The 15,843-nt window shown below is 40.0% G+C and overlaps 1 protein-coding gene across 2 annotated transcripts in view; it reads left to right on the top strand.

Moving 5' to 3' along the window:
- Positions 1 to 10,887: 10,887 nt before the first annotated feature.
- Positions 10,888 to 15,843, top strand: part of galnt18b (UDP-N-acetyl-alpha-D-galactosamine:polypeptide N-acetylgalactosaminyltransferase 18b) — an 83,849-nt gene continuing 78,893 nt past the window's right edge. Inside the window, exon 1 of one of the 2 annotated variants that reach the window (XM_008337008.3) lies at positions 10,888 to 11,956. In XM_008337008.3, coding sequence (XP_008335230.1) covers positions 11,719 to 11,956 — 238 coding nt within the window. In that variant the 5' untranslated portion in view covers positions 10,888 to 11,718. The remainder of the gene's footprint in view (positions 11,957 to 15,843) is intronic. The other variant, XM_025053548.1, reaches the window with a different exon arrangement.

Raw genomic sequence — 15,843 nt, 5'->3', positions numbered from 1 at the left:
ATCATACATCAAAAGCACATCTAAATTGTTGGGCAGAGTTATCCATCAGCTCCACGCTGTTCACACAGTGCAGTTGTCGCTGCTCTCTGCTGTTTGAACATCAGACATTTTGACACATTACATGCGCCAATGTTACTTGTGGCCTTGTTAGATTCCTCAATGTCTGATCTGATATGATTGGCTAAGACGGAGGTCAATGCAGAAAAGAAAAATGTCCCGTTTTCATGACAAAAATATAGACAGGTCACATTTAGAAAAGCCAAGGTAAAACTGGTCAAATCACTATATGGCTGATCTCCATATAACTGACTCTGTTGCAGCAGCTCATGTTGGTTCACGGTCACGCTGCTCAAACACAGGAACTGAAAAATCCACTGTCACTGTTGTCACTGACACCTGTGCTTTGCCTGTTTCTTGTTCACCTCTGCGATATACATTTACAAAGAATAATCTGACAACAAATACAAACTCTTTTACACCTGTGTAGTCTTATTTCAAATTCACCTTAACTTACTTTTAATTGCAATCTATTATTAATCTGTTTTATTGTCATACAAAACTATGGTATTTAATAATAATATGTCATGATTTATGATGGAAAATTAAAATGACAGAGATACAGCACACTCAGGATTTCACCTTAATGCCGGTCTGACAACATGGAGCACGACATCCTGTAAATGTTTGCCCCATCATCTGTCAGAACTCATAATTAAGACAAATGAAAAGCCTGTTCATTATTCCAGTGTAAACACAGTCTCTGTGATTCTCCATTTAAAACCATGTGCTAATTGCAATTAGTGTATATTCTGCTAAAACCAGAGAAAACACGTTTCTCTCTGACTGCACTCCATCCAAACCCCTGCCATGTTTGGTTATGTCAACTGCACATCTATGCTGAGAGGTAGAGCGTGTATATGGCTTTATATCCCTCATCATGCAGAGTGGTTCACAGTTTCTTAGAGACTGATGCTGAATTAGCACATACAGGTACCAAGCTTTTGTTTGGCTGTGTTTTTTCTGTGAGTCAGCAGACTGTGGCTCCGCTGTGATTTATGGATGTTTTCCTCTGACTGAGTTGTGGATGAAGATAGACCGAGACGAACCTCGACACCAAGGAAAACTTGATTGCTTTCCGTATCTGGTTTGTCGTCGTTTGTGGACCTGAATCGGTTATTGCACCACTCACTGATGGTACGCTCTTTGCTCAGCTATTAGTGTAGAGCCGTGGAGACAGTTTCCAACTACAAAAATAAAACATATGCCAAGGAATAATAAATGTGTCAGAGAGTTGGTGTTCTGTATATTATATAAAAAAAGTTCAGGCACTTGTGATATTGTAGGATCTGGGGTTAGCGGGTGTCGACACCCTGCAGCTGTAGATGATCTCAAATCAATAAATGAAGTTCATGTTCATTCAGACTCTCTGGCGCCAACTAACTAACAGTATTAATGTTGTTGTGTTTTATTGTATGTTTCAAGGACCAACAGTTTTTCAGGGCTGGTCTTTGAGATCTCTTTGGAGAAATGATTCTATCTGGGTTATTTAAAAAATTTAAAAAAAAAGGTCTTATTTTTATTCATTCATTCAGATTTTTCAATAGTTAACTTTTCAGATGCAGTGATTATTAAATTGATTGATTAATCTGTTGGTTGATTGATAGATCTATCTTTCAACGAACCAATCAATTAATCAATTGATTGGTTCGTTGATAGATAGATAGATAGATGGATAGATAGATGGATAGATAGATGGATAGAAAGATGGATGGATAGATAGATGGATAGAAAGTCCAAGTCCTAAAACATTAGCAGGCAACAATGAAAAACCCACAATCTCTGTGACTTATAGGTGCTGTTCAACATTAGGGTAAACAATGCTGTTTATTTCGGTAATAAGGTCAGAGTGTTTTAGGTCTAAGCAGCATCTTCACCTCCTCTCCTCTGTAGTGGAGGAGCAGCTACTGCTGTTCATTTCTGCCGTGACCAAAAACAACTAAAATAAAAATCCAAAGTTACCAGATGAGTGCAAAAACAATAACGAAAAAACAAAGAACGCTCCATCGTCTGTGGAAACTGCAAATGTGTGAAGTCTCCGCCTACACATGTAACTCCTGGAGTCAACTGGAGGTGTTTCACAGCTGAAGATCTATACTTATAGAACAGTTTGTCTTTCAACTGAAAGGTTGAGGGTTCAAACCCAGGGTGTGCCTGTCCATAGGCCTGTCCGACCCAGTTCCTCCTCTCAGCTGTACTACCAGACGAACACTGAAAAGCGTAAAGAGTAAATAACATGAGGTGGTCATCAAGACTGGAGAAGCATTCATTTATTAACCTGAAAATATAATCATCTCTCTCTCTATCTCTCTAGGTCCCCGCTCTCTCTCTCTCCCTCCCCCCCTGTCTTCCTTTCTCCCCCCCCCCCCCCCCCCGCCCGTGCAGCTTTGAAGTGTAAATCACGTTCCACTGATGTATGAAAGTGAAGTACCGACTTTACACCAGAGACTGTTATACAGTTCTGAGGGCATGCCTGCTGTAACCAGATGTAAGTTATTCTTTTTCAACAAGGTCAATAATTCCTCGTACAACTTTGTGTGAAGCTACTCACCAAATGACTGGTCTATTAAAATTAATGAGGATGAATAAACATGAGGCTAACACTTTTTAATGGCTCTACCTGAGACTTGTTTATTCCTGCATCAGCCGCAGCAGGCAGCAAAACAAAAAGTGTGAGGTGTTGCCGCTCAGATGTTCCACACTTCAATACACACTTTAATCCTTGCTTGGGAATTGTGTCTTGTTTACACTGCTGGTCAGCGGTGTTTCCCTCGTGGTTTAAGACAGAGTATGTGTTTCTGAAATATACTGCTAATACACCCAAGAAATGGTTGTCGGTTTTAGGTTCTGTCTATCTTTGCAGGCTGGACTTTCCAGACTTGGTTTAAAGATGGGTTTTCAAACTCTGGGCCTGGGGCCACTTTTGGCCAAGGGAACCCAGCACATATATGCAAAAATAGTTACATCGAGGGTGACTGGACGGAGAGTTGGATTCTTAAATTTAAAATAGAACACACATCAGTGGTATTTGTTTCTTATTATGTCTCTTTGTCTGTAGCCTTTCCAGTTCTTTTGTAGTGGAAATCCTTTTTTCACAGACCAACAACAAAAAACCAAACGTATGTGCTATAAAATAACGCATACATCACTAACACTACAAATCCTGCCAGTATATAAGGGCTATATCTATACTGGCTGGCCAACTCTGGTACACATTTGATATAATCTTGTGGGCCAAATATAATTACCTTGGGCCCGGGCGTGAGTTTGACACGTGTGCCCTAGCTTCTAAACATAAAACTAAAATAAAAGGGCAGCTGCAAACCTAAAGAATTAAAACCTATGATTTATTCAATTTTTTGGCTCAAACTTAATTTGCATTTAAGTTCAAATTGTCAGGGAAAAAACTATTTAGTGAAGCAAAGAGCCTCAGACCAGAGTTTGACACATTACTTTTTAAAATAAATTACTTATAACCTTAAGCTATTGAAAGTACAATAATTTTAACTTTATCGCCAGTCCAAGAGGTAAGAAGAAATGTTCTGGTACAAGAACCTATTGAATATTTTCTTCCTCTACTTTACATTGATGTTATACAACATTTTTTGATGCTGTGTTGAAATTGTAGTGAATAACTGAAGAGGTCACTGATGTACAATAAACCCTGTACAAGACAATGACTTGGTCCTGAAAGTACCTCAGGGACGAAATAAATTCTGGTCATAAACAAAATGAAAGGTCAGCAACAAAATACTTGAGGATGTAATTTGACCTTGAGTTGTACTAATAATTCAGGGGAACACTGGGATTAACAACATTACAGAAAGAAGATCAAACTCACAGCAGCAGCCAGTTCAAGTTGCTGTGTTTCAGCGTACTTGTTCTGCACAGTAGGCAAATTACTGAATGCATCAACAAATTGTACAGAGTGTGTTGTCTTCAGAAGGAATCCTGGCTGACCAAACCTCTGCCCTCCTGGGTGAGGGCACGGTGGTTTCATTCTTTCTTTATTCCAGTTGTTGTCAGTGTTGGAACACCTCTCTATAGCCATGCCTTATATCATTTGGATGGGGTGTATATATCTATCTATCTATCACTAGTTTGCAGGGCAAGCGGAGTGGATGAATACATTGTCACACAGCACTTTATGTGGAATACAGCTATGTTTACGTTTGCTAGTTGTACGCCATACATTAGACTGAGCTGCATTTGCTCTCTTTTGTTTGTGTTGTTTTTTAAGGAACTTTTTGTACTTCATAAAGGCTCTTGAGCAAAAGTCAGACTCTTCTGATGTTTTTATGTCCCAGATTACGATGACATCACTGTGTTAGTGTAGGTGAGTGAGCGTGGTGCGATATGATGCACCGTAGAAACAGAACTCTGACGTCAGTCAAGGACCGTCTGTGGTGATTAATGATAAATATCTTTCATTATTGGTGCTCTGGTTAAACCAGCAAGACCTAATGTGATAGGGTTGATGGAAGGGACAACTGACTAACTGACAAGTGAATGCCAAGGGTTTAAGATTATCTAGAACAAGGGTGTTCAAACTTTTTCAGATTTGAACACGCGGGAGGGTCAACCATTCTACCTGTCATTCTCTGAACCATTGCAAATTAAGATTTTGTGTATTTTTCTGACAAAGGCTGTGGAACGTATATGCAGTTTTATTGACCAGTCAGCAACGTATTTATCAGCCTTGTATTATATTTTGACACATGCAGCAGGAGTTGTCCTTCTTTTGTTTGAGGAAGCTGTTTGTCTCAGAAATGTGTCATGAGAATTTTCAAAGATTCTCTCTCTCTCTTTTTTCTTTTTTTTTTTTTTTGCTCTTACAATTGTGTAACTTGTTTTTGTTCAACCTGTCACAGAGTGTTTTCAAAGTTGAGTTGGAACATTCCAGCAGAAACCTCAGAACACTGTCTCTCTGAGTCTCTCTGTTACTCACAAAGAGCAGAGCTGCAGCTACACCTCCACTTCATGTTTCTCTTTGTTTCCTCCTTTTTTATTTCAGGTTTTTGATTTTTTTTTTCCTGCTGTCCCAGGAATAGACTCTCCTCCTGCTCCTCAATTCTTCACCAAGTTATTCTGACTCAGTTTTTCTTATATCAAAAAAAGAAAACCCTGAGTTTGTGAACTTTATTTAATTTTAACAGTTCAGAGGACTTTATCCTTAAACTTTACTCCATATATATATATAGAATAGAAAAGTTTATTTCATGATCATTTTTCCAACATTTTCTGAGCTAATTACTGTGTAAACACTTACCACAATGAAAAACACACATTTCTCACTTCCTTTTCAGGTCTGGCTTTGAGCTGCATACTGTAGCCTTTCACTCTGAGTGGTTTCTATTTGAGAGGATTATTTTTTTGCATTTGACAAGGAGCCTTAGTAACACAAATGAAAAAAACCCCAACAAAACTTAAAACCCACCTCAGTATGAAATGGATTCTGCCATGACTCTGACAACAAGACCTGTCTGTATCTTTACGTATTTCAAGCATCAAGTAAATTAAATATGTGGTCCAAAATCTCCAAACTCCAATTCAAACTCCAGCAGCCCACTGGCAGTAAAATGGATGTGTAATTAACACGAGTGGAATCTCCCCACATCCTGAGTCCTGACTAGAACTGTTACACCGTCAGCTTCAGAGGAAGTGTTCATTACTGAATGACCTGTTGAAGTACGTGATGTTGTATTATGTCCATTTACAAAAGCTATTCAAAGTAATGTGCTGTGTTCACTTCCTCGCACTTCACTTGTTTCATCAAGTATTACAGGACTTCACTTTGCATCGTGAATGATTTTGATTAGAGTGAGCTACGACCAGGTCTGCACTTTCACTGTGCACAGTCCTCTGGGAGAGCACTGCTGATGAGGGGCTGTATAAATAACACGGGCTTCAGCTAAATGTGAGTCTGGATCCTCAGTCTACGTTTCCACATCACAGCCGCATGGAAATTATATAATTATATATATATATGTTGATGCTAACCTTTTAGCTATTTGATGTTGTTGACAAACCTTCACCTATCACTAACCCTTTGATTCGATCAGCCACCTCCATTTTTTTAATCTCCGTTTTAGCAAACTTTTTATTTTTTGTCAAACCATCAGCTCTACATGACATATTTTTCTAAACTGTTGATGGGATTTTGGACATCTTATGGTTTAGTGGCATAGCATGGCACCTCATAACTTCATTTCTTTCTGTATTTGTCAGCAGCATGCTTGAATGTACATATCGTATAACCAAAAGCAAACGGCCCGACAGTGTACACCCAAATGAATTACCTGTCCCGCTGGATTATAGGTCTATAATGTAATTAAATGACATGTATTTGCTGCTTTACAACAATCACTCATGTTCACCTGTTCAAAGTGAATGAACTGAAAGTTCTCTGGTGTCTCTGGGGAAATCGCTCCTCTCTCTGCAGCCTCCTTCCACCCACGGAGAGTTCAGAGTCAGGGGTCAGCTCCTTCACTCAGTATGAAGGGTGGATTTGTGTCAGCCATTTCTACCGTCTAATGGGAGGATTGTGAGGTAATCATCGGGGTCAGCTGCAGAGCAGGACCCTTTTGATGATGCTGTTCCAATGGAGGGATTTCCCTTCCAGGCTTCTCAGCTTCAGTGATGTCCCATTTTTATCAACACATTATCTGTAATCATTTTGGATAAGGGTTTATCTCTGATGAAAAGATTTACCACAATTACATCTTTATCTTCTCTTTCATTATCAAGGACTTCCACCGTGTGGAGTGTGCGGTTGGTGTTTGATTAATGATCACTGTCTCCACAGCTGAGGAACTCCCGGCCGTAGTGTCTTTGCTTCATCACTTTGGACCTCACAGTGATGATTATAGGATAACCTCGTGCATGGTAATTAATCAGCACAGAAGAAGCTCATTCTCTCAGACGGGATGTGACAGCAGCCGGGATCAGTGTGAGGATTATAAGTGCGTGATACCACCCTCTGGATGTCCCTGAGGCCTGGCACCAATTCAAGGGAAATTGATAGAGGTTGCAGGTTTTTACACCAGCACTTGCTTATGGCTCGTCAGTTATATGTGAACACAGCTTTGGAGATGTCAACACAACACCAAGGTCGAGTTTTGCTCTTCAGTCGGGCCCTTTATAGAGAAAAGGTCAAAAATATAAAGAGAAAACAGAGGCACTCATACATCATGATGTTCCACCCTGTGAGTTAGAAAACAAATTCATCACCAGTTTGCCCTTTACTATGACTGGTGATCATTTTTCTCATTATAATTTTAATTTACTTGTAATTGCATTCATCTTTACCTAACAAATTCAGCAGCAAAACGTAAGAAACTGATGAAGCACAATCCGAGGATGTCGACCAGAATTTAAATGTAAACAGACGTAAAAAGACTGTCCAAAAAAAGATTTCATTATTGCAGTCATTGACTCATCAGAAAGATTTCATTATTGCAGTCATTGACTAATCAGCTGACTCTGACACTGGTTGGCCAATGCCATGTGCACAACATCCCCCGCAGTTACACCACAAACTCAGACAAAGGATAAACTTTCCTACTTTTTTGTTGAAAAGGACAAATACCAAGTCACAGTCTCAAATATCTCCTGAAATAGTTTATTGACTTGCTGTACATTCCCGAGGGTTAGCGTGATTTATTAAATGAAGAGAATAAAAATGAAAAAGTTCTTTTGGTTGAATCAGTGTAACTAAAATACTGAAAATGTTTCTCATATTGCCAACCTCCCCCCAAAAAAACCCTTTCACCCTGGCAGGTCTGCTAGCTGAGATGAATGGGCAGCATGCTGCTGCATTGATCATCTCACAGCCATAAATGACTGCTGCTGAACGGACAGGACGAAGGAAGAGAAGGTGGTCTATTGTTCTGTTTGGACTGTGAAGGAACATTGGCCCACACCGCAGATCTTTGCATAGCAAAATAAAATGCAACGAACATCGCAGTTGACAGTAAGCCACCTTTCTTTTATGTGATTTTCTTTTAAATTGCGTCATACTTCTTCAGCTGGCCGTTCGATTTACTCAATACTGTCCTGTCTTGCGCTGTTTATTGAAGATGCACAGAAGAAAATCAACTGCAATTTGCTCTGAATTATCATACTTTCACAGTCGTACTTTACACTCGTGCGACACTTGCTGGTATACTGTGAAAATGAATACAACAACCGTGCAGTATTCAGTAGCGTTTACCACAGGGCTGCTGCTCTGGCCTGTGTATTTTTTTTAGCTAAATGTTTCAGCTGTTCGATTTGGCCGCACTCCACCAGAGGGTTGTTAAAAACAGGATTGGGTCAGGGTGGCGTACATTCTGGACTGCTCACTAATATATCCCAGGGCCACATAGTTATACACACAGGCAGACACACTCATAGTTAAAGTGATGATCAATTTATAGTGGCCAATTAACCCAAACCTGTGGGTTTTTTTCTTCTTGGACTGTAAGGAGGGACTGAAATCCTCGAAGACGCTCCGTCTTCAAATGTTGAAATGTGCTAAAAAAATCAATTGATTAAGTAGCAGGGAGTTTGGATATGTATATGTTTTATATATAGTGAGAATTGAGCTGCAAGATTTAGGGTTGTTTAAGAGTAAGACGAAAATGGTGTGCAAGAAATAACATGTCCGCCTCCCTCTAAGATAGGGAGGAAAAATCATCCCACACAACAATACAAACATCCAGACTTCTGCCTTACTGACCCCACACATCATATTTGGAGAGTTACTATGGCCACGAATCACGATCCACCTCACACAATAGCTACATTTATTTTTCTTATTTCTTGGTTCTAGTTAATGAGAACATACAGTATGAGCTGCAAAAATAACCACAACTGAGACATAAGCTATTAAAAAAGCCCACACAATGCTGCACAGTTGGGTGGAAAATGACCAATTTGCTTCACCAGGTTAAACTGCTGCTCCTCAGGTCCAGGTTGTCTGCAGGCTGCTCCCACAGAGCAGGTCTGCTGTAATTAGACTGCCTGCTATCTTTCTCCTGCACTGGTCTAATTACAGGAGCATGAGAGCAGTCTCCCTCGTCTGCATCCCATGTCTTATACAGTCAACTGGCCCAGAGCCAGACCTATCACATGACCCATGCACCACACCTCAGCTTCTCACTCAGTCTTGTTGACTGCGTCTCGTGATTTGATCCTTTAGTTCTGCAAGAGTCTCATTTCTTCCAACTGGTCTGAAAAAGACCTCACAGCAGCAAAACAGGAACACCTGCACCGAGTCCTGCACACTGGTGACAGAAGCTGGTTAGGCTGCTTCATGAATCGGGTGGATTTTTATCCATTTTCTTAATCATTTTCTCAAATATTTCACCATAATGTTTGGTGAATATAACTTAATTATGCATTTTTACTACCTGTTGTCTTCAGCACTCTTAATAATGGATTTGATTTTTTTCATTTATGTTTATTTATATATTGAACCCACAGACTGTACAATGGTTTAACAGTATTAGCTGACTGGACTGGTTGAGGGGATACACTTGATGTTTAACAGTGACTACAGTGTTTGGTTTTAATAATAATATTTAAACGACATGATATATCTTTTTTATTAACATTTCTATAGTAATGTGGCCATAAAATGCTGATCAGAAACCTTCCCTGCTGATTAGAATAACATCATGTTTTACTTTACTATCTTCTTGTTGCTGTTGATCATGTAGCTGTAGCCAAAATAATACATTTCTTTTGGTGCACATTTTGGAACACTCTGGTAAATATTTAATTTTTATGTATTATTTTCAACACTGTGTTATATATGTATACATCAGTGGTTTCCAAAGATTTTTACGCTGCAGTAACACAGTGTCTCCAACAGGACGTACCTTGTTCAGCTAGGCACATTCAAGACAGCAGTGAAGCTCAGCCTCCTCTAAAACTTCATTAAATAAATCACAATCAGCTGTTAATACCAGACCCTCTGATGTGGTTTTCTTTTCAAACATTCCTGTGGAGATTAAACCTCATTGAAGCTGTGCTGGGACATCACGGACGCTGGGCTTCAGTGAAGTTGTTGAGAAATGTGGGTTTGAATGATCTGGGCGTTAATGGATGGATGGGCTCTTTAACAATGCAAAGGAGAATTTTTTGTATATGATGATTTTGGAAGTGACGTTTGCAGACAAACTGCAATCTGTTGTACTGTGTTTGCTGCTGTGAACAAAAATACTGCTCTTTTCTTTTAAAGTATTTACTGTTTCATTTCATTTTGTATTGATCTAGTTTTTTGTTCAATTTTTACTACTCACTTTTTTCACTAGGAGCTGTTTTTTTTAACAGCTTCACTCAGTCTTATTTAAGTCCCAGAAGATGTCTACCACAAGAGTAAAGGCTAACTAGAGCAGTGATTCTCAAAGTAGAGATTGTCAAGCCCCACCTGTCCCAAACAAACATCTATCCATTGTCCCAGTCAGTTTTCTATTGCCACATAAGGGTCTTCTGCTGAGAAAAGAGAAGAGAAAGGGAGGTGGGAAACCTGTTCGGCCTCCTAGCCTCGTCTCTTATTCTGCTTGGATCCATCTAATCTATGCTAGTCATAAATACATTATCTGAAGTGCGTTCAGATTTTACTGGTATGATGAACTATTTGTGCCTTATTATATTTATATTTAATATGTCTTTGGATGTGGTGCTTTGGCCCAGAGGCAATGTCCCTGTCATTGGTGTGGAACCCCAGGGTTCACCTCCTGGGCAAGATTAAATCCCTGTTAGGGCGGTTGGCGCCGATTTGGGTGGCGGTCATAGAGACTGCTGCCTCTGATAAGCAGATGAAAATGGATGGATAGATGGATGTCTGGATGATTTTCATTTTTAAATGTATTTTTCTTATTTTTTAATTCAGTCCCTTGTGGTGTATGCCTGCATATGTGAGTTTTATTGCTATTGTGTCAAATGGTTGTTAGTCCAACAGCTAAAACATTTCCTCTGGATGGAGAATGAAAGGGGTGGAACAGTTTGAGACGGGGCTCTGCCCCTGCAGCCAAGTAGGAAAGGACCGCCTCTGAGCAAGTGTATCGTGTCTCGTCCATCTGCTGCCATCGTTTCCACTCATCGGAAACAATAACTCCCATCTGTTCGTTTCAAACTCTGACAATTCTTGTACCATCGGTGTTTCCAGTCCAGATTCCGTGTTTATTGCGACGCTCATTTACCAACACGTGGACACAAAGTGGTTTAAATACTTTTATTTATTCATTCATTCCCTGTGTATTTGTGTCGTGCGCTCAGCTCCACTCTGACGGTGAGCAGCAGCGCAGCAGGAGGCTGTCAGTCCTCCCCGTCCCTCCCATTGGCTGCAGCAGGATGCTCCGCGTTTGCAGCTCATTTCTTGAACCGCGAATGCAGCCGCTGGAGCAGACGCAGGTTCACAAAGGATCCGAGGAGAGGCTGAGGAGATCTTCACCTGTAGATATTTGATCCACTGACTGCGCGTCTGCTGTAAACCACACCAGCGCTGCTCCAGTCTCGGCTCAGCTCCCCGGAATAAAGCACAGTTCCTCAGTCGCTGGAATTAACTTCCACATTCCTCCCCTTCTCCTCTTCTTTGCGGGCGGCTCTCGCCCCCTGCTCGGGTGTTGGGGGATAGCGCAGGCTCGCCGGCTGTGTGTGTGCAGGGATGTCGGCATGGCTTGCACTAGGAGAACCAAAACTTTGGTGTCCACATGCGTGATCCTGAGCGGCATGACCAACATCGTTTGCCTGCTCTACGTGGGATGGGTTACAAACTACATCGCCAACATGTACATCAACGTGCCCATGCCTTTACCGGAGCGAAAGTTAGAGGCGGAGAAGAAAGGAGACACGCTCCGAATCATCGAGAGACTCGACCGGCTGGAGAGTGTGGTCAACCAACACATACAAGGTAAGAACCTGCGTCTGTGCGTGTGATTGTCCTCCACCTGTGAGGTTCATTACACTGTGAAAGTTTCTGCAGACTCTGGACGGTGACTGTGAATGGACCAGGTGTGTGTGGACCAGGTGCTGCAGCCGTGTGTGTGTTTATGAACAGAAACTCGTTCTAAAGGTCAGCTCATTTAAAAAGATGGTGGAGAGAAAAACTACACTTCCTACTTGAATTACACGGAGAGAGAGAGAGAGAGAGAGAGAGAGAGAGAGAGGCTGCGTTCAACACAGGACTCTAATGTTAGTCTTCTAGAGATCATGTAATGAAGTTTTTAATTTATTGTTTTTTATATTTTGCACATAACATTATCAACATGCAAGTCTTATTTTGAAATCTAAATGATCTACTCCGAATTCACCATTAGATATTGTCCTATAATAAATAGCTTCCCTGGGAACTGACATTTTTATTGTTGAAACTAAGCTGTCAGGGTCTGAGGTGTCATTTGTGTTAACAAAACAAAACAAAAAGACAAGTTCATTAGTACAAAGCAGAGAAACACAGTTATTAAAACAAATATTTGGTCATTTATTTGTTCAGTTATAATGTGTTGGTACTTTTTGGTCTGTCACTTTTGGTCTGTTGCGATCTTCATACAGAAATTGGTTGTATATTAAACTAAAAACAACAGATCCACAGTAAAAAAAAAAACACATTTATTTTAAACTGAATCTTAGCTGGATGGCATTATGGGAAAAGACCAATATTTGTAGATTTGGAAATAAGCCACTAAAACCTGATGGTCAGTTGTCCAGACCAGTGGTTTATTTATGGTAGGAACCCAGAATTAGAATACATCCAATTTGACCTCATCTGGAAAACACCGTAATGTAGTGTGTAAAGTGGATTTATTCTGAAGTAGATGAGCTACGTTTCACAGATCCACAGTAGTGTACACTGTACACAGTGTACACTGTACACTGTGACAGTACTGTAGTAGAAAACCCATAAGTACAGAGCTGTTTCAATCATCTGGTTTGTCTTCATATGCTAATAGATACATATGAGCTAATAAATCCAAGTCACCGACATGAAATACTCTCTTTCTCCTTTTATCCTAATCATATTGATATTGGAAAATGATAATGTTGGATTTGAAGTCACTGACATCCGCTGTGGATTTCTTTTGCGTCCTTTCGAAACAGTCAGCCAGAAATGTCACTGGTAAAGAGAGTCCTTCAGGAGGGAACTGCAAGGTGTTTGGAGTCTCCTTTTCCTTCACTCTGATGACGTTGTTTTAATGAGTAATAGCTTTGAAAATGTTATTTAATAAAAATGCACTTCCGTGAGTGTAATTTTTAGAAGGTCCTAAGTTAGTGTCTCTGGATGTCTGTTTAAAGACTCCAATAGTGGAGACAGTTGTGATCCAGACTAATACAAGAAACCCTTCAGGGACTCTGTCAAAATTGCACTATATCAAATATTAAAGTGAAATTTACTTCCTCTAAATGTCAAATTTGCCATCACCCCATAAACTGAATCGATTTTTTTTAATTCGATTTTTAATCTCAGTAGATAAAAATACATAAATATGTCCAGTAAAAAGAATTAATGGAACTTCCATTATTTCCATTTAAAGGGACAGGTTGCATTAAATGGAACTGGTTTTCTAACCAATTATGACATCATTACCCAACAGTACATAAAGGAAAGTGAGTTTTCCTTAATGAGTTAAAATCCTGACTCTGCCTTATAGACTTATTCCTGTGCAGGTCTGAGGCTGGAGCAAACAAAAACTGTTAAAAAAAAGCATAAATTATGTGTTTTTCTGTAGAAAACACGTTCATCCAATCTTGTTTTGTAATTCACCTGAAAAGGCGGCCTGAAGGAGAACGTTTATCCTCGCTGAGAGCTGTAATCCAAGGAAGTGATATAGATGCTGCTGCTGCTGCTGCAGCAGCTCATGTTTCACACTCCCCTTTAAATAGTACACACAAACTCACACACATACATAAATGTGTGTATGTGTGCAACAAACTGTTTACACGTAGAGGTCTTAGCACCTCATTTCGCTCGAGTAATTTACAAAATCCGTGGGATCTTTTTCTCTCGTTCCTTCAATCTTTCCTTCTGCAGCTTGGTTATTGCTGGACACACACAGATAATTGGTCTGTGTGTCTTTAAAAGAACTATTCTTGACATCACGGGGTCCTTCGTTTGAGGCAGGTCCCAAATTTTCAAATTGAACACGGCCGGAGCAAGGCAGAAAAAGCACTGACGCGTCTTTGAGAGAAAAGAGTGTGTGTTCAGCCGGGGTAAACATTCCTCCTGGAGGCAGGTTCGATTTCACCTTGGCACTCGGATGTCTCTGGGGGGCGGAGCCATGTTCAGATGCCTGGTTCAGTCCCAGGTGATACCAAACGTTAGCAGTCAGTGTTTAAGAACTGCTGTTTGGTCTTTCAACTGATTCATTAACTGATTTTAATCTTAGTTAGTGAAAAAGATTAATTTAAGACAATGAAAGTGGGGAAAAACATCACAGCTGACAGCAAAAAAGAAAAGAAGGAAGCGCCAAACTCTGGTACTTGTTAAGAACAGCTTTGAAGCAGCGAACAAGCTGCAGCAGTTGAGGAAACAGGTGCCCACGCTCTAGACGAGGTGTAGCTATTATTTAAACAAGTGCAGTGGTAAATTAAACGTGACACAGATTGTAAGCACTAATATGACGGAGACATTTTTGTTTATTCTCTCTGAGCAGTAGTTCAGACGGCAGGTAAAGAGTGAAGATATGAGCCATCAGATCTGTGTTAAAGAACAAAAGAAATGTCCAAAGAATAACAGAGAGCCATTTGATCATTTAATAATCATAGTTTGTTTGGTTTGGGTTTTAGAAATGACTGTTAACAGTGGCCCTGATCGGGCCACTGTTGTCGAACACTATTTTAACCACAGTATGTTTGTTTTAACTTCAGAGTTTCTGGTGTTGGCTTTGTCACACCAACTACAGAACCAGAACTGAAACCAAATAGTTCTGAAACATGCGTGTTTTTTTAGCTATTAGCTGGTGAGCACTGTAGTCTGTGATTGGGAGATTATTGCATGACTTTAACAAGAATGATATGATTGACACTTGACACAAAAAGCTTAGAAACACAATTTCAGAGATGCAGGAGCTAAACAGGTTCAAGAATCGGTTTTAGATATTTTAGCTATTTTTTGGTAATGGACTCAAATAATCAAAAACTATTAGGAAACAGAATATTTAGAGTATGTATTTTTTATATTTTTAAGGCTTGAATGACAAAATCCACATAGTTTACACCTTAGCTGGTGAAAACGTATGTATATGTTTATAAATAAAAGGATATATATTTTACAAATACATTGAAACTTATCATGCAAACACACATTTCCACATCTAAGGTCAGGTTTTTTTATTCAAGCTCAAACACATTTTTAGCCAGTATGATGACTGGATGCTTTGGCTGTTGCTGCTCATTTCACTTTGGGGACCTGTCTTCAAGCCCAGGACAGAAAATGCGAGGACATGACAGAGATCACATTAATACCAGCAGTGAGTCCCTGTGCTTGTCATTTCTACAGTTTTGGAGCGCAGCGCTGTCGTTCTGGCTAATGCTAGAAGACACTTTGGATGTCGTACCCATGCACATTTGCCAAAATAACAACTGTTCCAATGGAAAGACCTGTCAGTTCACATATAAATCATGCCGTCTGGATTACTCTGATAATTGCTCAAAAATAAATGTGCTACACATAAACCTCCTCCCAGACTGAGTCATCTGTGAGAGTCATCTGTGATGGCACAGCATTTGGACAGAACAGGGAGCCATTAGTGCACGTTGAACTTGAAGTAAATAATTTTACCACAAGTCACACATAAATCA

This window comes from Cynoglossus semilaevis, unplaced genomic scaffold (genome assembly GCF_000523025.1).
Source record: "Cynoglossus semilaevis isolate Cse_v1.0 unplaced genomic scaffold, Cse_v1.0 scaffold1102, whole genome shotgun sequence".
NCBI classification, from domain to species: domain Eukaryota; kingdom Metazoa; phylum Chordata; class Actinopteri; order Pleuronectiformes; family Cynoglossidae; genus Cynoglossus; species Cynoglossus semilaevis.
Note: the sequence above shows the minus strand (reverse complement) of the source record. Positions and strands in the feature narration are given on the sequence as shown.